Source organism: Nilaparvata lugens, chromosome 7 (genome assembly GCF_014356525.2).
Source record: "Nilaparvata lugens isolate BPH chromosome 7, ASM1435652v1, whole genome shotgun sequence".
Taxonomy (NCBI): domain Eukaryota; kingdom Metazoa; phylum Arthropoda; class Insecta; order Hemiptera; family Delphacidae; genus Nilaparvata; species Nilaparvata lugens.
The window spans coordinates 64,168,208-64,192,047 of record NC_052510.1 but is presented as its reverse complement, the minus strand read 5'-3'; the positions used below and the strand labels follow the sequence as shown (position 1 = coordinate 64,192,047).

The 23,840-nt window shown below is 35.3% G+C and overlaps 1 protein-coding gene across 4 annotated transcripts; it reads left to right on the top strand.

Moving 5' to 3' along the window:
* Positions 1-636: 636 nt before the first annotated feature.
* Positions 637-22,047, top strand: LOC120352506. Of its 4 annotated transcripts, XM_039433391.1 has the most exons (6): positions 637-836; positions 2,837-2,962; positions 4,631-4,743; positions 16,543-16,609; positions 19,022-19,058; positions 21,823-22,047. In XM_039433391.1, the coding sequence occupies exons 1-5, from the start codon at positions 796-798 to the stop codon at positions 19,029-19,031; spliced, it is 357 nt and encodes a 118-aa protein (XP_039289325.1). In that variant the 5' UTR covers positions 637-795; the 3' UTR covers positions 19,032-19,058; positions 21,823-22,047. The 4 variants fall into 4 exon arrangements, with proteins under 4 accessions (XP_039289325.1, XP_039289324.1, XP_039289323.1 ...); XM_039433390.1 differs by lacking the exon at positions 19,022-19,058 and having other exon boundaries at positions 637-831; positions 16,543-16,627; XM_039433389.1 differs by lacking the exon at positions 19,022-19,058 and having other exon boundaries at positions 16,543-16,627.
* The last annotated feature ends 1,793 nt before the right edge of the window (positions 22,048-23,840 follow it).

Here is a 23,840-nt window from a genome sequence, read left to right as displayed (position 1 = left end):
CCTCTGTCTTGTCAATGCCACATATAGAGGGTAACTGATACCGGTTTATTGATGTAGTATTAACTGTTCATTCTCGTTTAAAATGATCAATTATATTTTATTAAGCAAGAAATTCTATTCAATAATTTCATAATTGATTTTCATAATAACTAAGATGAAATATTTTTTAAATTAATTATGAATTCTACATTGTTGAAAGATGATCTGGCGAGAAAGAGATGGCGCTATCCGCTTTGTTGAATGGTAGACAAGGATAGCAATATCATTGCTAATCAAACATGCCATTATAACGTGGACCTCATTATAGCTCTGTGATTACTTTCGAACACATTTACAGACAACCATATATCGCAATGTAGAATTGATCCAATCAGTTTTGTTGCGTCCAGACAAGACATGGTGATAAAAGCACAAATTATGATACATTTTCTGTAATGAATATGCATTATCCAACTCTAATTTAATTTTTTCACACATATTAAAAACTTCTTAGTTAACTTAATTTTAAATAAAAATTGGAAGATTAATAGATTTTTAATTTTTGAGCTTCCTTTTTCGACCACTGGGCAGCGGTACTGTAGCAAATGAAAGTTAGATCAGCTGATTCCTCTTATCTGATTCTTGACTTGACAAGATGTCGGGACTCGGCAGTGCCTCGGTTTTGTTTTGGATTTTAGTGGTTTATTAGCTATTATTACTTTTCAAAATAATCACAATAATGCTCCTGTTGATATTGAAAGCATTCCGTGAAAGGTTCATGGAATTATTTCCAGTATGTTGAGCTTCTGAATTGTTATGCTTCATAGGCCTATCGCCTATGGCGTTATTTTGGTAAAGTATGTTTTTAATAAATTCTATTATTCACTATTTCACATGTTTTTCTCTAAAAATTTTCAAGATTTTTATTTTTTCAAGTTGGAATTGGTTTTAATAAAACTTTGTAGGCTTCCAAAGCTTACTTTACTTACCTTACGCTATGATCTCAAAGTAGGTTACTAGGCAAAGCCTATTTAATTATTTTGCTTACCAATATTATCGTTATTTGTATAGTAATATCATGGCCTACTCAACTCTGTAGTTACGTAAGCGACGGTAATATGTTTGACACATAATCAACCAAAATACATTTTAATTTCTAAGTTTTTATGCCTTATGTTATAGTTGAATACAAAACTGAAGTAAAATTTTAAGTATAGTAGGCGTCCATAGCCTAGACCATTATTTTTATCTTTTTTTATCCTTATCTAAATTTCACATAGGTTTTCATAGTTCTACTTTTTTTTAATTTAACAGTAAAAATGGCATTTAGTTTGGCCAAACTTTTACTACAAGCCAATGATAGTTAGGCATTAAACTATTCCAAGCTACTTTTTATAAAAATGGTATTAAATTTCAATGGTCATAAAATATTATTTATAGTTTATAACAATCTTATATTTTTATAGAACTCTTCATATATGTAGAGAACTTTGAAGGTTAGGTAACACTGTTCTTTGTTATATTCCCAGTGATTCAAATAATTTTAGATCAATTACAGTACCTACAATTCAGGCCATTCGTAATTTATCATATAATTATTAGATTTCCATTTATTATCTCTCTCAATTTCTATTCTTACTCTCTAGTTAGGCTACTAGATGTTTTATATTAGAGCCCCAAAAATTACAATAACATGGCTCAAAGTAAGTTGGATGGTGCGAGGAGAGGAGAAGGCAGTTTGGTTTGAATGATATTAATTGGATGAACCCAGTGACTCAGTCTGTTGTATGAAAATTGAAAAGCTCGGATGTAATTAATAAGATTAAAGAAAAGTGGCAAGAGATTTATGGAATAGAGCTGTAAATGCTCATTATCACTCAATGCTGAGCTCAGGCTGGATAATAATAAAATTAATAAAAGTTACATGAATAATGAGAATCAGAAATATACTCAAAGCAAAAAGGTCCTTATTGCCATTAAATTTCAGACCGGGTAGGGAGGAGGCTAATACAATATGTTGTTTGTGCAATTGTGGGGAAAGGGAAGATATTTATCATTCTATAGGCCGTTGTAAGGTATTGGGAGAGCAAAGGAAAAATAGTTTACAGCACCAAGTACTGGGAGAAGAAGTAGTGCGGAGATATCTCAACGGGGAAGACTGGGTGCGGTTGGAGGGGTATTTAAGATCAGCGGGAACATATAGAAATTTCCTTATTCATGATCACAATTTTTAAACTGTAAATTGGTTTGTTTGAATTCTTTACCTAGGCTTCTCGGTAATATATTGTATTTATTGATGTTTACCTAAATCTTATCTTGTAAATGATAATAAACTTTCTTTTCAATTATAGTTGAATAATAGTTCATGGTAATAGAAGACTTACAACTATTTTTTTTAGAGAACCGGAATCAATGACAATTGCTAAAATTCATCAAACCTTTTATTCCGATTAGATACGGAAAACTATTATCTTTATCTGCCAAGTCTGGCTGACGGCTTCGGCCATGCCTAATGAATTTTAGTCAATCATAGAATAATACTGCGTGTTACTTCATTGGATAAAATGTAAAGTGTTTATATTATTCGATGTAATTGTTTATAAAGGACAATAAAATTCTTTTCTATTCTATTTTATCCGCTTCGTTGAATAATGGACAAGGATAGCAATACCATTGCTAATCAAACACTGTCATTATAACGTGGACCTCACTATAGACATCCAACATCAACAGCCCCATTCTCGCCCCAACTATGATTCTTGAAGAATTTGTTAAGCTGGAGTAGACCTCTGCGATATCAATTTAAATTCGATAATGATTTTCAAAATTAATGTTTTGGTCTTGTGCTATGTTATAGGTGTGGAGAGAGCAGAGAGCAGTTTGGCTGTGGTGGGGACATCGAAAGTTGGAGTATGGAGTATACTTGGCATATCCTGATTCGCTCCTGTCATGGACCACAGCTTTCAAGTATGGCACTTGACAGGTACGTACCACTTTGGCTCAACTCACACTTACGCGACTCAGGTCGAGAAGAGACTCGACTCTAGTCGAGAGCATGTGTTTCCAAATGGTGACACTAAGACCAGTCGATTCTAGTCTCCGCGACTGTCGCTATTTGAAAACACATGCTCTCAACTAGAGTCGAGTCTCTTCTCGACCTGAGTCGCGTAAATGTGAGTTGTGCCTTTCAATTCTAATTTAGTAATTTTTTTAAGTAATCTACGTTTTCTAAGTTAGAAATAGTTTTATGCCAGCGCTTCACTCTCGCCGAGTTGGTACAAATGACGACGAACGTGAAAGTGTGGATGGCAACTATGCCACCGCTCGGCGAGAGTGTGGATGACCACTGCTCGTCGAGAGTGTGGATGACCACTGTTCCACCACTCGGCGAGAGTGTGGATGACCACTGTGCTACCACTCGGCGAGAGTGTGGATGACCACTGTTCCACCGCTCGGCGAGAGTGTGGATGACCACTATGCCACCGCTCGGTGAGAGTGTGGATGACCGCTGTGCCACTGCTCGGCGAGAGTGTGGATGACCACTGTGCCACCACTCGGCGAGAGTGTGGATGACCACTGTTCCACCGCTTTGCGAGAGTGTGGATGACCACTGTGCCACCGCTCAGCTCGCCTTCGCTAAGATTTATGCTGATCGGAGGTTTTGGGCAATTGGCAAGCGACTCGGCAAGAGTGTAGCAAAGCATTAGAGGTCCAAGGGTGTAATTCCTTAGTGACAACTCTAGTGAGGCGGCTGGAGCACGTCAAAGTTCTAACGGACGTACAGAGCATTTATAAAATGAATTACAGTTGAATTCAAACATAATACAATCATAGAGAAAAGATAGCATAAGTAGATATACCATGGTATAGAGTATGGGTCGTTTATGTTCCAAATTTCAAACCGAAAAGATAGCATAAGTAGATATCCCATGGTATAGCGTATTGGTCGTTTATTTTCCAAATTTCAAACCGATTTTCTGCTATTTCAAGCCGATTACTGTCGACTACTGTCCATTATTACTATGTTGTTGAGGTGAGAGTGTAAGAACGGCACAATATGAGAGACTAATAGGGCCGGTTTCCGAGCTCGGGATTTAGCTAAGTTCTAGACCTTGAACAGCTGGAGTCAGGAAATTGGCTTTCCGAATCGGGGCGTAGACGTAGTCATAGTCAAAGTCACGATTAAATTAAATTTCAAAAAACTAGAAAATTAAACACGAAATAAAATAAAGAGAAAATAGTGTAAAGTTTCAGCTATGTTGAATCATTTAGGAATGCTTCATTTCGTCAAGGAAAAATGTTTCCAATTATATAAATGAGAAAATAAAAATTTATTTTGCTGCAACTATTTACTGAGACTACGCCCCGTTTTGGAAAGCCAATTTTCTGACTCCAGCTGTTGAAGTCTAGAACTCACCTTAATCCCGAGCTCGGAAACCGGCCCATAGTGTCACATAGCTTCACCAATAACAACTACTGGGACTATCAGCTTGAGTTAATATTGAAATTTAGAACATAGACACCTTATACCATGGGATATCTTCTTATGCTAGCTTCTCTCTATGCTAATATTTTGATAATGATCAGTCTCTTAAAATTATGATCGATTATTTTCCATCATTTCAATGCCTCTTATTATTATTTTCTCTAGGGACGAACCAGATTGCTGGATGTATATGACAACATCTCTCTGTGCAATGCATCGATGCTTATATGAGCTGGACATCCCAGACCAGAACCTTCAAGTGTGGCTCTTGACAGCTGGTGAGTGTTGTAACATACCTCTCTCCTAATTGACATTCCACTCTGTTCTATTGAGATTTAAATATTTCAGGTTAAAGAAACGAGACGTGGCCGCGAAACCTGTATACTGGGCTATTGTGCCTAAAAGGTTTATCCTCTAATTCTGGACTAACATACTCCATTGTCCTCTTATTCCGCTTCATTACCCTCATTAGTGGCCCGACTCAGTGTAGTTTCTTGAAGGCTCTTCCAGCTGGTAGCACCAACTTATCTATTACTATGCACCTTACATCTGTTACTTGTATTTTCTACAATACCTGTATTTTCTACAATACTGAGCCCGCTGCAATGTAGTAGACCCACGCTAATCCACGAAAAGCAACCCACGCTGTGGGATGTTTTGTGAACCATTGCTTCTCTAGACATCTGTGTAATACATGTAATGAATAATCCAATTGTCAGCTGATTGATTATGAATAATTCTATAGCAATGGTTTACAAAACATCCCTCGGCGTGGGTTGCGTTTCGTGGATTAACGTGAGTCTACTTTGCGGCGGGCCTAAATCAGTGATCAAGTACTTGTAATTGTATTATTCCCAACGGTTCATTTGATGAGTTTCATCAACTTGCTCACAAGCTGTATACAGACTAACTTGAGTTACATACAATTCTATACTTTTTGAACGTATGATTTTTTGGCGTCCTTCCAAATTCTATTGGATTGAACAAATAGAAATAGTACAGGTTCAGCCTAGTTTTCCCTCCAATGTCATAATAAATTATTATATTCTATAATATATTATTACGATTGTAGTGCTTTATACAATAAATTAAATTAAATAAATGAACACAACTTGGCAAGTATATGATGTGTTTATCAAGTTCTATTCAATCTCGTAGAATTTATAAGGACGGCAAACAAATGCACGTCCAAAAAACGATGTGGGCTTCACACACCACGTACGTTTGGCTAAATTTGTGCTTATCATCGATAGTAATGTGTGTGTTTAACCGATCACTGTAGGCTACCACTGGTTTACAGCTGAAAGTGCCTTCAAGTAACCAGACTGGTCCACCAGTATATTCCTTGGAGTGGAAACCTTAACAATAGAAGATGTCGAAATTTAATAACAATAGGCGACCACTGAAGGGTCACTAGAACTTCTACCTGCCCATCCATTATTTTCGGCGGCCCCGTCTCGTTTCTTTAACCTAATATTTCTTGTAGGCCTATTATAGGTCATGCAGTTTGTTACAAAACTGGATCTCACATGCAGCTGCGTACAGACTTTCCGCCACAAACACGTGCATTTCACTCTTCATGAGCTGATTGTTTCTGTATTTGTACAGATACGGAAAGGTATGGATATAACAAGCTTAGCATCAGCTGATTACAAGTGAAATATGCGTGTTCGTGGCGCAATAGTCTGTACGCAGCTTAAGATGATGCGCTTGTGCTCGTTTATTGTTGAATATGATGTGGAGCAAAGTGATGTTCAAATGAATCACTACAGAAAAACATGTGAATTAAACAGTAGCTTTATTCTATGAAGTTTTACAAATCTTACATATATCATGCCGCTTCCACACTCTTGTCAAGTGCATACAAGTGACGACGAGCGCGAGAGTGTGGATGCCACCGCTCGACTCTACTCCCGCCCGTAAAAATGTTTATGTATACAGCGAGCCACTTGGCAAGGAACTTGACGAAAGTGTGGCGCCGGCATTACAAATGCAATGCTGCAGAATTGACGGCTTTTTTTGGGTGCTATGGAGCGTCGCAACTCCAGTCTCCCAAATAAGTTAGGTGTTGTCTGCCATATATTTTCTTCCATTATTTTATTTAATTCATTTTACATAATTTTCAATATAATAGACGTCGTTAAGCCAAGCATGGCTTGTTTGCTAACGTCGATTCAATGTTCTTTTTAATATTATTTATCATACCATGAAACAATTTAGTGGCTCAAGAAATCTCGTGAAAAAAGAGAAAAAAGCTAAAATCTTTGAAGAATTTCATAATTTTAAATGAGAAATGAGTTTTACTTCTTACCCATTCCATTATGCCTAAAGGTATGCCAAAGGTTATGCCTATTTCCTAATCAATGTAGATTTGGTTGCTTTGAGTCAGAAACTGAGTTGATATTCCATTATTTATTGCATAGCCTAACGCAGTAAAAAATTAATGAATTAACGCTCACTTACTGATAATCTGCAATAATGTTCAATGCCTTTTTGTGTCTATTATTTTAGTTGATTACCTAATTCTTTATCCATAATAATTACGAGTGTCAATTTCTTTTCAACCTCCGATCACATAATTTGCTATATTACATATAATATAGATCAAATATAGATAACATAATATGATATATTGTATCATAAGCCACAGGGGGCGAATTCGACAGAGCTGAATAGCTTGTCATTCCCCCCAAACGCCCTGTGATCGGTGCGGCCAGATCGTCTATTGTCGTCGAGTTATAGACGCACAAACATGGCCGCCTCACTTGAGTATCCCGCCATGTGCTAGTTAATTACTGTGTGTATTACCATGAATATGTTCATCAAATAATGCTCCCTTGTATGTATTTTATTATAACGTGGACCTCGCTATAGTTTGTTATCCACCTGGCACCGTAATTAGGTGACACAATTTCCACAGAATAATTTCGTGTTTAGGCTGGTATTAGAGTTGGCTACCATTGTGTCGCCAAGTGTCCGAGCGAGTCGCGGGGCATTAGTTGTTATTGCGCTCTTCACGCTAGGGTCGCCAGCCGAGACACCAGATTTTGGCGGCCGACTGGTGTCTCATTCGGGTCACCAATCCTGGTGTCTGAACTTGATTTACATTGGCTGCTCTCTGGCGACGCACTCGTGGCTTGATGTAATATGAGCCTCACAGTTTTATGTTGAACGATTTTGCTCGATCAATATTTTGTGAGATATTAGAAATATTGTAAGAAAGTTCGATGAAATGAATTATGTTTATCTACGAGTGCTTTCCATAGAAAGCTTTGCTTCAGCTGAGGGTGTACTATGCAAGGTTTGTAATACTTTTATCTCTGTCATATTTTTCATCTGCATCATTTATCAACTGAGTTATTTGTTGTAATACTTATCTCTGTCATATTTTTCATCTGCATCATTTATCAACTGAGTTATTTGTTGTCTGTTGTGTTGAGTGACCCCCTGCAGAGCAAAACTCAGATGTTTCCTAAAGTTTCTTGTTTGTTTGGTATTCACCGCCGTTTTCAATAGATATTTTATTTAGTTCAGTACAGTATTTGATGTTGTTCTGTCGTAATGTCGGGAGTCTTTGCCATAATTTTTTGAAATTTCTTTCAATTATTGACCATATTAACATGATGTTTTATAATTCATTTGAAACCTGCTTACCTACGGATCTAACTAGGTATAAGCCGCTTGCAAATTTATTCAATTTAACATTTACAGTGACTGTCATAAGTCTAGCAAAAGTAATTGAAATTTTTATTTTTATTTACACATGCTGGTACCCGTAAATAAGAAAGTAAACATTAGCAAAAACAGTATAAAATTGTAATTCTTGAATTATTAGCCATACTTTATTATCAGCACTAATAATCAGTAGAGAAAACTATCCATTAATTTGCATAAATTATGAAAATATTCAGCGAATCAAGTATCTGTTAAGACTCCAGCTCAAAATACTGCTTTCTGATTAGTTCCCACAAGATATATTAAATTTCAACACTGAAATATTATAATTTCCATCTGTACTATATCTATTTAAATGTAGGTTGAAATAATAGGCCACCCTCAACATGTCCGTTGCTGGTATATGTTATATAATTAATGCGATTTTTCACTAATAAATTGTTTGAACTACCTTCAAAATGCTTGAAACGCTTATTAAAAATCCTAGAATAATATGGGGATTCGTATTCACATTATAATCATTCTCCCCGATAAGCGAAAGTAATTTTTAGGTAGTGAAATAATTTTTGAGGAATTTAAATGAATAGGACAGATAACCTATTTGCGAAATTTGAAGTTGGGTCAGTTGACGTCAGTAGAAGGAGAGAGCTTGGCTTGCCAGTCGACCGTTTATCCTTGTCTTCCTAGGTTGAAATTGTAGTGGTTGTCTATCGTTATCCTCTTATTACTTTTCAATTAGTAATGCACCAATTACTTTGTGTATTATTATGAAAATGCTCATTAATTGCTCCCTATTTTATTTCGGGGTAGTGTTAATGTGGCTAGGATTTTTTGTTAGTGCCATTCGATTTTGCAACCTGGTCTTCATGCAGGTATGAATATTGTATTATTATCAATCATAACTTATTCCCATAAATTGAAATATATTAGCCAATGCTTGTTCATTGTAGAACGCTAGTCTTTCAAATCGATTTCATTGTTCATCCAGTGTTGAAATATTCAATTATTCTGTAACTTGTGCGAACCTTTCACCTGGTTTCAAGATGTCCGCTGGCCTCGCTGGTATAATTATTCTAAATAATACATTTTATTTTTCACTTTTATTTCTGTTTATATAGTCGTAAAACTCTTGAAAAGTGTTTTAAAATTCCTAAAATTATTAGAGGGAGTTTATCTTAATTAGAAACAGGCTCTCCGATAAGGGAAACTAGTTTTCTTGTAGTGAAATTACTTTGTAAAATTATCAAATGGATTCAAGCCATCTTGAATTTTGGTTAGTTGATGGAAGGTCTAGATGCCGGTTACACAGCTGGTTAAATTTAAATCGTGATCACCGCGACATCCAATCAGAGAAGACGTTTTATCAAAAAGTCCAAACGCAGCTCTCCGATTGGCTGATTAGGTGACTGTCGCAGAGTGTTACGGCTCGTCAGTGACCACGTGACCGAAATGCCGCGCTGTGATTGGCTGTTTAGCGCCCTAGCGGCGAGCTTGCAAATCTCGCAAATGGTTAGTTCAGGTCGACACATCTCCCAGATAGACGGAAATGCTAGTAGGTCCCATGCAATTGTCTTATTACTCTAGATGAAGAGTGTTTTAGTCGTGATGAATATGCTGATCAAAGACTTATTTTTATGTATTTTATTTCGGGGTAATGTTAATGTGGCTTTGAGACAGATAGAATTAATTTTGTGTTAGTGATATTGGACTTAGCAACCTGGTTTTCATTCAGGTAGGCCTATGAAATCTATTAACATCAATCATAACTCATCCCTCATGTTATAAATTGGAAAATATTAGCCAATACTTGTTTATTGTAGAACGCTTGTTTTTCAAATTCATTTCATTATTCATCTAGTGTTAAAATATGATTAGTCTGTAAGCTGTGCGATTTCAGAATACTGCAAACTATAACAGGAAAAAGGCGTGGTGACCTCATATATTTTCAATTAATCTCCATGGAGCTAGTATATCTTTCGATATTCAGTTTCACCGAAGGTTAATTTGAAATTTGTGTGGTCATTTCTGGACAAATTTCCTTTGTAGTATTTTGAAATACCTGTACCCAGAAACCTCCATCTGGTTTCAATATGTCTACTGGCTTCAGTGGCACATTTTAGATAATCAATAATTTACGTTTTACACTTTTATTTCTCTTTAAAATACTAGTATAACTTTTGAAAATATCTTTAAAATTCCTGAAATAATTAGTGGGATCTTATATTTATTATAAACAGGCTTTCCGTTAAGGGAAAGTAATTTTCTGGTAGTGAAATTATTTTGAAGTTTATTTGTAAAATTATCAAATGGATCCAAGCCATCTTGAAATTTGGTTAGTTGATGTTGATTACGTGACTGTCGCAGAGTGTTACGACTCGTCAGTGACCACGTGACCGAAATGCTGCTCTGTGATTGGCTGTTGAAATGTCTGTCGCGCCCCCTAGCGGTGGGCTTACATACAATCTTGCAACTTGTTAGTTCAGGACGGCACACGGGCACAGTCATCTTCCCGGATAGGCGGAAATGCTAGTGGTCCCCTTGGAATTTCTTATTACTTTAGATGAATAATGTTTTAATTGTGACGAATATGCTAATCAAAGACTTCTTGTTATGTATTCTATTTTGCGGTAGTGCTAATATTGGACCCTGTAAAAATGGTAGGGTTTTATTTTGTGTTAGTGAAAAGTGATTCGCCTATGCTGGAAAAGTATTTAAGAAACAATTTAGACATCCTAGAATCATTAGAGGATGCATATTGTCATTAGTAACAGGCTCTCCGTTGAAGGTAAGTAATTCTCTTGTAGTGAAATGATTGTGAATTTTATTTGAAAAATCTTAATTTAGAGTCACGCCATATTGAAATTTGATTAGGTTGATGGAAGGTTATAGAAGGTCATAGAATATGTTTGTGTGACAAATGGCGCTCTCTGATAGGCTGTTACCTGCCTTTGTGTAGAGATGAAGTTTATGCAGTTGTCATGTATCATCAGGTTGGCTCGGACTGCTAATCTTTGTATTATTTCTATCGTGTTTTTTACATCATATTATCGTAAATAAGTTTACTAAATGCCTTACAGATAATGTTTTCAATTTAGGGGCTGTGTTTTGATAGTTGTGTAGTGAAAATATAAGTCAAGTTTTAGGCTGATTTAACAAACACCGTTTATGAATGAAGGTATGGGCAGTTATCAATTTATTATAATAACTTATTCTATTATAGGCCATCATTTTACTTTTTTCATTAGCTGAGGTTAAAAATAATAAACTTACTTCATTCTATTTGATGATTTAAACAACTTTACCTCACATTCACTTCATATTAGTTTACAGTAGTGTTTGAGTCAGGCTTTTCAATTTAATTTCAGGTTTTGTGGATAAATAACAATACAATTAATTACGTATTTATTTTTCAGTTTTTATATCGAAAATTTAGATACAAGCGTAGGTACTAGGTAGAAATTTTGGGGTTATGTTAGATTATTGTTTTAGGAATCTTGATGAAGTGAAACGATGCCACTGCTTTCATGATTTTGTGTCAGCTCTCAGCTGGTAGTAAAGTCGGTAAAGTAGTTCCATGAAAATCCGCTTGGAAGTGTCATGTGTTGCTCACTACCACAGTCACTGCTTCGTTTGTGTTTGTTTGTTTTTAGGTTGGGGTTAGAAATAAATTATTTGAAATAATTATTTAATATAAATTGAATGATTTTTTGGCTTATAATAGCTATATTATTAGTTTATTGAAGTCACTAGAGTGAATTAAATTTGTCAAGTGATGTTGATAATGATTGTGTGGTTTGCCAAGATTATTGTTGAGGTTAGCTCGACAGTTTTTGAATCAGGTTTGTAAAAGATTTATTATCTTTTATAATTCCGATTAATATTATCCAATTTGATTCTTCGTTTGTTCAATTTGTGCATTATATTTTTTGCTTTCTATCACTATTGTAATTTTATTTAATTTTGAGGATACTTATGTTATCTGCTTTGTTATTGTCCGTTTAGGTACAAGGTTTCTGTTACAATAATAAATTATTGAAGGTTTAATGCCCATATCAAAGAATATTGTAAAGTCGGGATTATATTATGATTCATTCTATTATTTATTTCTCAGTTAGTAGGAGTTGATATTTGGTTTATTTGCGATAGGCCTAATGCAAGTTAAATACGGGTATTGATGATAAGCCTGACTTTGCTTGAGAGTTAATTGATTGGCTTATATTTCATAGAACAAATGATTATGCAAGGCTTATATTTTTATTATTTATATGTTTCATAAAGTTATAAATATCCAGTTCTTTATAATTTATTAGTAGCCTAGACCAAATTCACTTATAGTTACTCGGGTTCTATTTAGTTGAATTTGACGGGAATATAATTTCATTGATGCTTACCCAACTATTAGGCTACTAACAATTAAAATAGTTTAGTTACGATTATGCATCAAGGTATTTCCCCAACTTTCAGATTTCATGTTCTCTTGTAAATTTAGTTGTAGGCCCTAAATAATCCTTTAATCTGAATAGAGTTGTTGAATTTTAAGCTATAACCTGCAAGAAACTTATTAAACAAAAGTATATTGCTGTGGATGTTTGATGAATAGTTGAAATCAACAATAATTCAAACTCATATCTTTATTTACTCACAAGAAAAAATATAAAATACAGCGGCAATTGTTATTTAGTTAATAGTATGCCATTTTATTCTTTGACTAGCAGGTAACCTGTGCTCCGTAAAGATCTATTTTAAAACTTTACAAACTGAAAACTTGAAAGAGTGGAATCTTGGAGAGTTTGAAATAGGCATATATCCAACCTCCGTAAAATTCAGGATCTTTATGCAAAATTTCAAATTAATCAGTAGAGTAGTTGAGACGTGTTGATGCGTCAAAAATAATGGTGTAAGTGCACATCCAGTGCCAATATACCTATTATCAAATTTTTGGTTGGGATCGATTTAGTATGTTATTTTGAGCACATCACAAAAATTAAACGGCGCTCACTATTGTTTTTAAATAAACTAAGTTCAAAGTAGCACAATTTTACATGCATTTAACCTATGAGTAGCAGCCATTTTGATTATTGAAATCATCAAATTATGATATTCCTAATCTGAGTTTTCCTAACCCAAAGCTTTTCCTAATCTGAGTTTTCCTAACCTACAGCTTTTCCTAACCTTAGCTACTTATGGTTGCTACTTATAGGTTAAATGCATGTAAAGTTCTGCTACTTTGAATTTAGTTTATTTTAAAAACAATAGTGAGCGCCGTTTAATTTTTGTGATTTTGTGCTCAAAATAACATACTAAATCGATCCCAACCAAAAATTTGATGACAGGTATGTTGGCACTGGACGTGCACTTTAGCCAAAATAATTTTTCTATCCCTTACGTGTATAAGCCAGTTCTTTCCTTTATTATATCATAAATAGACTAGCAGGTAACCCGTGCTCCGCAAGGGTATTTTTTAAAACCTGTCGTACTGAAATCTTGAAGAATTTGAAATAGGTCTATAACCATCCTCGGTAAACTAAGAATCTTTATGCAAAATTTCAATTAATCAGTAGAGTAGTTGAGACGTGTTGATGCGTCAAAAATAATGGTGTAAGTGCACATCCAGTGCCAATATACCTATTATCAAATTTTTGGTTGGGATCGATTTAGTATGTTATTTTGAGCACATCACAAAAATTAAACGGCGCTCACTATTGTTTTAAATAAACTAAGTTCAAAGTAGCACAATTTTACATGCATTTAACCTATGAGTAGCAGCCATTTTGATTATTGAAATCATCAAATTATGATATTCCTAATCTGAGTTTTCCTAACCCAAAGCTTTTCCTAATCTGAGTTTTCCTAACCTACAGCTTTTCCTAACCTTAGCTACTTATGGTTGCTACTTATAGGTTAAATGCATGTAAAGTTCTGCTACTTTGAATTTAGTTTATTTTAAAAACAATAGTGAGCGCCGTTTAATTTTTGTGATTTTGTGCTCAAAATAACATACTAAATCGATCCCAACCAAAAATTTGATGACAGGTATGTTGGCACTGGACGTGCACTTTAGCCAAAATAATTTTTCTATCCCTTACGTGTATAAGCCAGTTCTTTCCTTTATTATATCATAGATAGACTGGCAGGTAACCCGTGCTCCGCAAGGGTATTTTTTAAAACCTGTCGTACTGAAATCTTGAAGAATTTGAAATAGGTCTATAACCATCCTCGGTAAACTAAGAATCTTTATGCAAAATTTAAAATTAATCAGAATAGTTGAGACGTGATGATGCGTCAAACATAATTTTGCCATAAGCTAGTTCTTTCCTTAATCATATTATAGATAGCCTAGCAGGTAACTCGTGCTCCGCAAGGGTTTTTTGAAAACTTGACGTAATGAAATCTTGAAGAATTAAAAATAGACCTATAACCATCCTCGGTTAATTAAGAATCTATAATTATGCAAAATTTCAAGTTGATCAGTTTAGTAGTTGAGACTTGATGATGCGTCAAACATAATTTTCCTATCCCGTACGCGTGTATATAAGCCAGTTCTTTCCTTTATCATAGTTTTCTCGGTCCTTTCTATGGTCCTATGTCCGAGGAGTTGTCATGAATTGTATTCTGGATTAGTCCAGGTGTCCTGTTGTATGCTCTTCAACATACTCCGCTATTGTGTAGTAGGGTTTTGCCATGAGGTATGTCTGTAGGTTTTTCCGGATGTCCTTGAGTAGCTGTGGTTTTTATATATTGCACGCAGCAAATCATCATTTCTGGACAGAAAATCAAGTGACGAAGCAATGTGTGATTATATAACCTTATCTTTTGGACAACATTAACATTTTATCAAAATTTCTGGAGAGAAATAGTACAGGATTAGCCTAGTTTTTCCTCCAATGTCATAATTGTATTATGATTATAGTATTTAATACAATAAATAAATAAAATAAGAAAAAATGGAAAGAAAAGCTCCAGTATAGGCTGGTGATTTTGCAGTTCTTGTGAGGCGGTGTTGAGGAAGGTCAATATTGAATGAAAATGACTGAGAAATTGTCAAAATCCACAGATTTATTGATACTTATTTCTTTTATGATACTTATTTCTAAGTATCAATAAATCTGTGGTTTTAACAATTTCTTAGTCTTTTTCATTCAATATGAAGAATTACCACAAATGAACTTCTCAGCTTGAAAAAAAAGGTCAATATTATTCCTGGCTCGTGTATTGTGCGGATGTAGTTCACATCTCAGCATAATATAGATGAACATGTGTGTATACACATGCTCCTAATGCATGACCTGTCGTTAGTGGCCAGCCTTAGATTGTATGTTGAAATTAAGCAGACTGGATGGGACTTTTAAAAAGAATTTAAATCTAAAGAAATTTCTGTGTAGTCTGGCCACTAGACAGGACAAATGTGTCGAACAAGTGTGAACGAACATACCTGTTCATACAAGTTGTGTCATTGGAGAAAGGCTTTGCAAATTTGCCGGCTTGTATAAACTTTATTCTGTGAACTCCACTATCTCTTTCTAATTTTAAGTTGTCAGCTTGACTGTGTACTATAGTGAGGTCCACGTTATAGTGGCAGTGCTTGATTAGCAATGGTATTGCTATCCTTGTCTGTCTATCATTTAACAAAGTGGATAGCGCTATCTCTTTCTTGCTTTGCTCTGTTACCAGATCGTCTTTTAACAATGTAGAATGAATAGTTAAAAAAAATATTTAATCTTAATTATGCAAATTCATTTTGAAATTATTGTACATTATAATTTCTTGCTTAATAAAATATAATTGATTATTTTAAACGAGAATGAACAGTTATTACATCAATAAACCTGTATCAGCTACCGTCTATAGAAGACATTGTCAAGACAGAGGATCGGAAACGTTGTTCTCCTATCTTTCTCCACTGCCATTATAACGTGGACCTCACTATATACTTTAAAACTGTTTAAGTTTCTCTTTCATTCAATATATCAATTGCAAGTCTGATATAATAAATATTATAACATATTAAAACCCCGCTATTCATTTTGAAACGTCCTTTCATTCAATATATCAATTGTAAGTCTGATATAATAAATATTATAACATATTAAAACCCCGCTATTCATTTTGAAACGTCCTGTATGTGTGTGATACAAATGTATCTGTATCTGTAATGGTTATAATATAGTTATTATTTCAATGTCTATAACTCTTATAGACATTAAAAATCCCCCCAATGAATCCTATTCCAATTTTATGTATATTTCTCTATGATTGATATTTGAAATTATAATTGGTTTGTTACAAAACTATATAACCGCTGTCTGTCATTGATAAATGTAATGGAATTACAGGACAATCTCATTATGCGGTAAATTTGGAATTTTCCAAAAATTAATGGATTTTGTTTTGTTAAGTTGCAGGTGTGATGGGGGGAGGGGACACTTTCTATGCAGCTTGGCACACTGATGGACCACTTGACATGTCATCGACCACGCCACTTGAAAGGTAGCCTACTTAATATTGCTTAGTTTTGTCTTAGAGAAAAGATAGCATAAGAAGATATCCCATGGTATAGGGCGTCATAGTTTATGTTGCAAATTTCACTGTTAACTCAAGCCGATAGACCTGGTAGTTGTTTACTTTCCTTGCCTATTACCATAGGTAAGGAAAGTATTGCTTTCCGAAAAAATTAAGGTACCTCAATTTCTGAATTTCTATACGTTTCAAGGTCCCCTGAGTCCAAAAAACTGGTTTTGGGTATTGGTCTGTATGTGTGTGTGTATGAGTGTATGTGCGTCTGTGTACACGACATTCTTTTGCCACATCTCGAGGTACTTGGAGAACGATGTTACAGTTGAAATCATTCCACCGATGTCCTTATCTTTCCCTTGAAGCTACAAATTTAAATCATTCAACTTCTCAGTTATAAGTTATATCTGTGAGAAATGCAAAATTTGTAGCAATGTTCCTCAATGCAGGGTTGCCAACCCAAGCATTTCTGTGAGCTACCAAAAACTACCCCACGAGCTACCGGTAGCTCGCGATCGACTGTTTGGCGACCACTGGTATAGATGAACATGAGTGTATACACATGCTCCTAATGCATGACCTGTCGTTAGTAGCCAGCCTCAGATTGTATGGGGACTGGCCGGCCACTAGACAGGACAAGTGTGTCAAACAAGTGTGAACGAACATACCTGTTCATACAAGTTGTGTCATTGGAGAAAGGCTTCGCAAACTTGCCGACTTGTATAAACTTTATTCAGTGAACGCCACTAGCTCTTTCTAATTTTAAGTTGTCAGCTTGACTGTGCACTATAGTGAGGTCCACGTTATAGTGGCAGTGTTTGATTAGCAATGGTATTGCTATCCTTGTCTGTCTATCATTTAACAAAGTGGATAGCGCTATCTCTTTCTTGCTTTGCTCTGTTACCAGATCGTCTTTTAACAATGTAGAATGAATAATTAAAAAAATATTTAATCTTAATTATGCAAATTCATTTTGAAATTATTGTACATTATAATTTCTTGCTTAATAAAATATAATTGATTATTTTAAACGAGAATGAACAGTTATTACATCAATAAACGTGTATCAGCTACCGTCTATAGAAGACATTGTCAAGACAGAGGATCGGAAACGTTGTTCTCCTATCTTTCTATACTGCCATCTGCCATTATAACGTGGACCTCACTGTATAATTTAAAACTGTTTAAGTTTCTCTTTCATTCATATATCCATTGTAAGTCTGATATAATAAATTTTATAACAAACCCCGCTATTCATTTTGAAACGTCCTGTATGATTCAAGATTCAAGATTTCTTTATTGCGAAAACATTTATATACAAATGCATAGCATCGTCATAATAAATTTAACATGGTAAATAAAAAGTATTTACATTCATAGAAATAAAAATTCAAACACAAGCATACAAACAGCAAAACAAAAACACCCTCAAATTAGAAACTCCTTTTTTGTATACGGGCATTTTTCTATTAAAATATTTTTCATGGTTCTCTTAAATTTACCCACTTCTAGCTCCTTCAAATGTGCAGGAAGCTTATTATAAGCTCTTATACCAAACTCCTTAAAGCAGTTCGTATTTGCATAATTGCACTGGTTCACTCTAAGAGATTCAGAATTTCTTGTGTAATGGTTGTGAACGTTGCTATTTACAGAAATACTTGCTAAATTAATTTTCACATACATAAGACATTCAAGAATGTAAATAGCTGGTACTGTCAAAATGTTGAATTTTCTAAATAAATCCACACAATGAAAACGACTATTCACATTAGCAATAACCCTTACTGCTCGTTTCTGTAACACAAATAGTTTCTTTACAGGCAACAACACCATAATACAAATGAGAATGAAGATAAGCAAATACACTGAAATTAAAACACTCTTATCAACAATGAACTTCAATCTATTCAATATAAAAATTCCCTTCGATAGTTTGCCACATAATATTTTGATGTGTAGGTCCCATTTTAAATTGCTTTGAACTGTTATACCAAGAAACTTTGTATTGTCAGGTTGTAATCTAAATCCAAATTCCAAAATATGTGTGTGATACAAATGTATCTGTATCTGTAATGGTTATGATATAGTTATTATTTCAATGTCTATAACTCTTATAGCCATTAAAAATCCCCCCAATGAATCCTATTCCAATTTTATGTATATTTTTCTATGATTGATATTTGAAATTATAATTTGTTTGTTACAAAACTATATAACCGCTGTCTGTCATTGATAAATGTAATGGAATTACAGGACAATCTCATTATGCGGTAAATTTGGAATTTTCCAAAAATTAATGCATTTTGTTTTGTTATGTTGCAAGTGTGATGGGTGGAGGGGACAGTGTCTGTGCAGCTTGGCACACTGATGGACCACTTGACATGTCATCGACCACGCCACTTGAAAGGTAGCCTACTTAATATGTCTTAGAGAAAAGATAGCATAAGAAGATATCCCATGGTATAGGGCGTCATAGTTTATGTTGCAAATTTCACTGTTAACTCAAGCCGATAGACCTGGTAGTTGTTTTACTTTCCTTGCCCTATTACCATAGGTAAGGAAAGTATTGCTTTCCGAAAAAAATTAAGGTACCTCAATTTCTGAATTTCTATACGTTTCAAGGTCCCCTGAGTCCAAAAAACTGGTTTTTGGGTATTGGTCTCTGTGTGTGTGTGGGTGTGTATGAGTGTATGTGCGTCTGTGTACACGATATCTCATCTCCCAATTAACGGAATGACTTGAAATTTGGAACTTGAGGTCCTTTCACTATAAGGATCCGACACGACCAATTTCGATCAAATGCAATTTAAGATGGCGGCTAAAACGGCGAAAATGTTGTCAAAAACAGGGTTTTTCGTGATTTTCTCGGAAACGGCTCCAACGATTTTGATCAAATTCATACCTAAAATAGTCATCGATAAGCTCTATCAACTGCCACAAGTCCCATATCTGTAAAAATTTCAGGAGCTCCGCCCCATCAATGCAGATAGATTCCCAATTATCAGGCTTCAGATATAATTGAAACAAAAAAAAATCAAGTGGAGTAGATTGAGCATGAAAATCTCTACAATTAATGTTCAGTAACATTTCCACCTAAAATTGAAAATAAGCTTTAAATTCGAGAAAATGTGATTATTCAATTGCAAATTATTGTTGATTCTATTAAATCATTCACTATGAAGAGATAGCAGACCTCATGTGTGTCTCCAGCGTTATTGCCCTGTCACCAGCTGGCTCAAATCTTTGAATAGTAGGCTTGAGATGCGCGGGAACACTAGCGTCAGGTGATCAATTTTCATAACGGCAAGGAAAGTTGTGTGAGTGCACCACACCAGATTTTTGGTGAAGCTATGCGACGCTGGTATAGTGAGATCTACGTTATAATAGCAAAAATTAATTGACAAAATAGTTCATCTTAATTATGAAAGTTTATTGAGAAATTATTGGGGAATATAATTTCTTGCTTAATAAAATATAATTGATTATTTCAACGAAAATGAACAGTTAATATCACATCAATAAACCTGTATCAGCTACCGTCTATAGAAGGCATAGACAAAACAGAGGATCGGCAACGTTGTTCTCCTATATTTCTTCATTGTCATTATAACGTGGACCTCCACTATAGGCCTCAGACGCTAGCGACTAGAATTGGAGTCGAAGTTGAGAGACTATAGTGGGGTTCACGTTATAATGGCAGTGAAGAAAAATAGAGAAAAACGTTGCCGATCCTCTGTCTTGTCAATGCCTTCTATAGACGGTAGCTGATACAGGTTTATTGATGTAATAACTGTTCATTTTCGTTGAAATAATCAATTATATTTTATTAAGCAAGAAATTATATTCCCCAATAATTTCTCAATAAACTTTCATAATTAAGATGAACTATTCTGTTGATTAATTTTTAATTCTACATTGTTAAAAGACGATCTGGCAACAGATCAAAGCGAGAAAGAGATAGCGCTATTTGGTTTGTTGAATGATAGACAAGGATAGCAATACAATTGCTTATTAAACAATGCCATTACAACGTGGACCTTACTATAGTAGTTGTTTATGGTGAAGTTATGCGACGCTGGTAATCTCTCGTACTGTGCTGCTCTTACACTCTTTAACTCTCAACAAAACAGGAATAATAGACAGTAGTTGGCTTCAGTTAACAAAAATATGGACTTAATATAAACAAGAATGGACAGTAAATATTACATGAGATATACCGGTATCAGCCATCCTCTATAGAAGGCAGTGACAAGGCAGAGAATCGGCAATGCTTATCTCCTATCAGTCTCCACTGCCATTATAATGTGGACCTCACTTTTGATAATTGTTTAGGTTAATGTAGGCTACTATCACACTTGTTTTGTATGCAACTGTAATGCATTTTCAATAGCTTAGCAACGTACTGCCGTTGGATGGGTGACCATTTGTGTTTGTCTGCCTGTGTGATTCCGGGTCTATGATCATAATCATACCTTCCATTATTTAACATCAGCAGCAAAACTAATCTAAATCAATCGATTAACAAATAGCCTATCATTACTTCAAACAGCTCTAATAATCTATCGATTTACGAATGATATCGATCTAATAATCTATCGATTTATGATTGATATCGATCTAATAATCTATCGATTTATGATTGATATCGATCTAATAATCTATCTATTTATGATCTATATTGATAATCTATTTATTCATCTATGTTATCGATATATGCATATCGCTACTAAGGGCCGGATTCCGAGCTCGGTCGGGATATAGGTAAGTTCTTGACTTTGAACAGCTGGAGTCAGAAAATTGGCTTTCCAAATTGGGGCGTAGTCGCAGTTTTTATGATAATTTTTATCTTCTCATTTCTATAATTATTGGAAACGTTTTTCCTTGACGAAATGAAACATTCCTAAATAATTCAAAATAGCTGAAACTTTACACTATTTTCTCATTATTTTATTTTGTGTTCAATTGTCTAGTTTTTCGATATTCAATTTAAACGTGGACTGTGACTACGTTCCGTTTTGGAAAGCCAATTTTCTGACTCCAGCTGTTTAAAGTCTAGAACTTAGAAGCTAGGAAACCAAGGAGTCAAGTTTTGAACTGATGCATGGCCAGTTAAAATTCAAATGTGATTGTAGAGTTTCAATGATTTCAATGCCTTTTATTATTTGCTTCAGGTGGATGTGGAGGGAGGTACATGCATGGATGATGTGAGACCAAGATGATATGAGCTGCGCGGGCATCCTGATAACACCACCCTTCTGTCATCACCCCAAGCCTTCGAGTAGGACATTTCAGGTGAGTCATGTCACATACCTTTCTTTTTGAAATCTCTTCTATAGTTAGGTGAGGCACTACCTCCGTAAACAAAGCCATAGTGCATTCTGGTGACGTCAGCACAGGGTGGTGACGTCAGCACAGGGTGGTGACGTCGCCACCTCCTACACCAATAAAAACACTAACTCACATTTGTGACGTACATTCTGGTGACGTCAGCACAGGTAGGGCTACTCACCACCTCCTACACTAACTCACATTTGTTGATTTCAGTGTTTTTATTGGTGAAGGAGGTAGTGAGTTGCCCTACCTGTGCTGACGTCACCAGAATGTACTATGGCTTTGTTTACGGAGGTAGTGGGAGAGGTCCTTGTTATAAATTCAGTGGATAAGATTGGACAAAAGCGTTGTCACTGTCTTCTAAAGGTAGATGGCCTAATTTTATTTTCCTTGCCCTATTACCATAGTTAAGGAAAGTATTGCTTTCCGAAAAAATTAAGGTACCCCAATTTCTAAATTTCTATACGTTTCAAGGTCCCCTGAGTCCAAAAAACTGGTTTTTGGGTATTGGTCTGTATGTGGTGTGTGTGTGTGTGTGTGTGTGTGTGTGTGTATGAGTGTATGTGCGTCTGTGTACACGATATCTCATCTCCCAATTAACGGAATGACTTGAAATTTTGGAACTTAAGGTCCTTCCACTATAAGGATCCGACACGAACAATTTCGATCAAATGCAATTCAAGATGGCGGCTAAAATGGCGAAAATGTTGTCAAAAACAGGGTTTTTCGTGATTTTCTCGGAAACGGCTCCAACGATTTTGATCAAATTCATACCTAAAATAGTCATCGATAAGCTCTATCAACTGCCACAAGTCCCATATCTGTAAAAATTTCAGAAGCTCCGCCCCATCAATGCAGATAGATTCCCAATTATCAGGCTTCAGATACAATTGAAACAAAAAAAAATCAAGTGGAGTAGATTGAGCATGAAAATCTCTACAATTAATGTTCAGTAACATTTTCACCTAAAATTGGAAATAAGCTTTAAATTAGAGAAAATGTGATTATTCAATTGCAAATTATTGATATTATTTACCTCATGTGTGTCTCCAGCGTTATTGCCCTGTCACCAGCTGGCTCAAATCTTTGAATAGTAAACTTGAGATGCGCGGGAACACTAGCGTCAGGTGATCAATTTTCATAACGGCAAGGAAAGTTGTGTGAGTCCGCCACACCAGATTTTTATTGTATGGTAAGAGATGTTGTGGTATAACTATAATATTCGTATTTCTCTTCTTATTGTTTTTCCCAATCATATGCTTATGATGTGTAATATTATATCCTCATAATTATAAATTAATGAATAATTAAAAGAATACGACTTTGATGTTTTCTATACCACAATATTTGAAATATTTCCTAATCTTTGAGTCCAATGCACTCTGCATTGTGTAATTATTTGGCTGAAATTTGTTGATCTAGTATGTGCAGATAGAAGCTTATTCTGTAATATAGTGGTATCGACAACATCAACGTCTTAGTGGGGTTTCACATCAAAGCTTTGCAGGGCCTGTCCGAGCCGAGCGGAATCCACTTGCGCGCTAACTATGCAGGATTTAGTCGGGAGCATTCAAATCAACGCCGGGCCGAGCCGAGCGGATTTTTGGAGTTGGCTTGACGCCCAACTCGAGCGTTTTCGGCCAAGCGGATTCTGCCTTCTTTCAGTTTAGTTGGATCTTCCCACGTAGTGAGTTGCGCAGTATTTTGTATTTTTAACTGAAAAATGTCTTGAAAAGCGAATCGGCAATCGGCTTCAGTGCGAACGCATACCGGCCCGGCCCGGCTCGGCTTTGGTGAGAAATCCGCCTTTTTCTCTCAATTCCGGCGTATCTGATGTAATATCAACTGTTCATTCTTG

Coding starts and splice junctions, on each gene's coding strand:
- LOC120352506 (XM_039433389.1), top strand. CDS start 796: ATGCTTCATAGGCCTATCGCCTATGGCGTTATTTTGGTAAA. Junction 837..2,836: donor TATGGCGTTATTTTGGTAAA/GTATGTTTTTAA, acceptor GCTATGTTATAG/GTGTGGAGAGAGCAGAGAGC. Junction 16,628..21,822: donor TCGACCACGCCACTTGAAAG/GTAGCCTACTTA, acceptor TATTTGCTTCAG/GTGGATGTGGAGGGAGGTAC.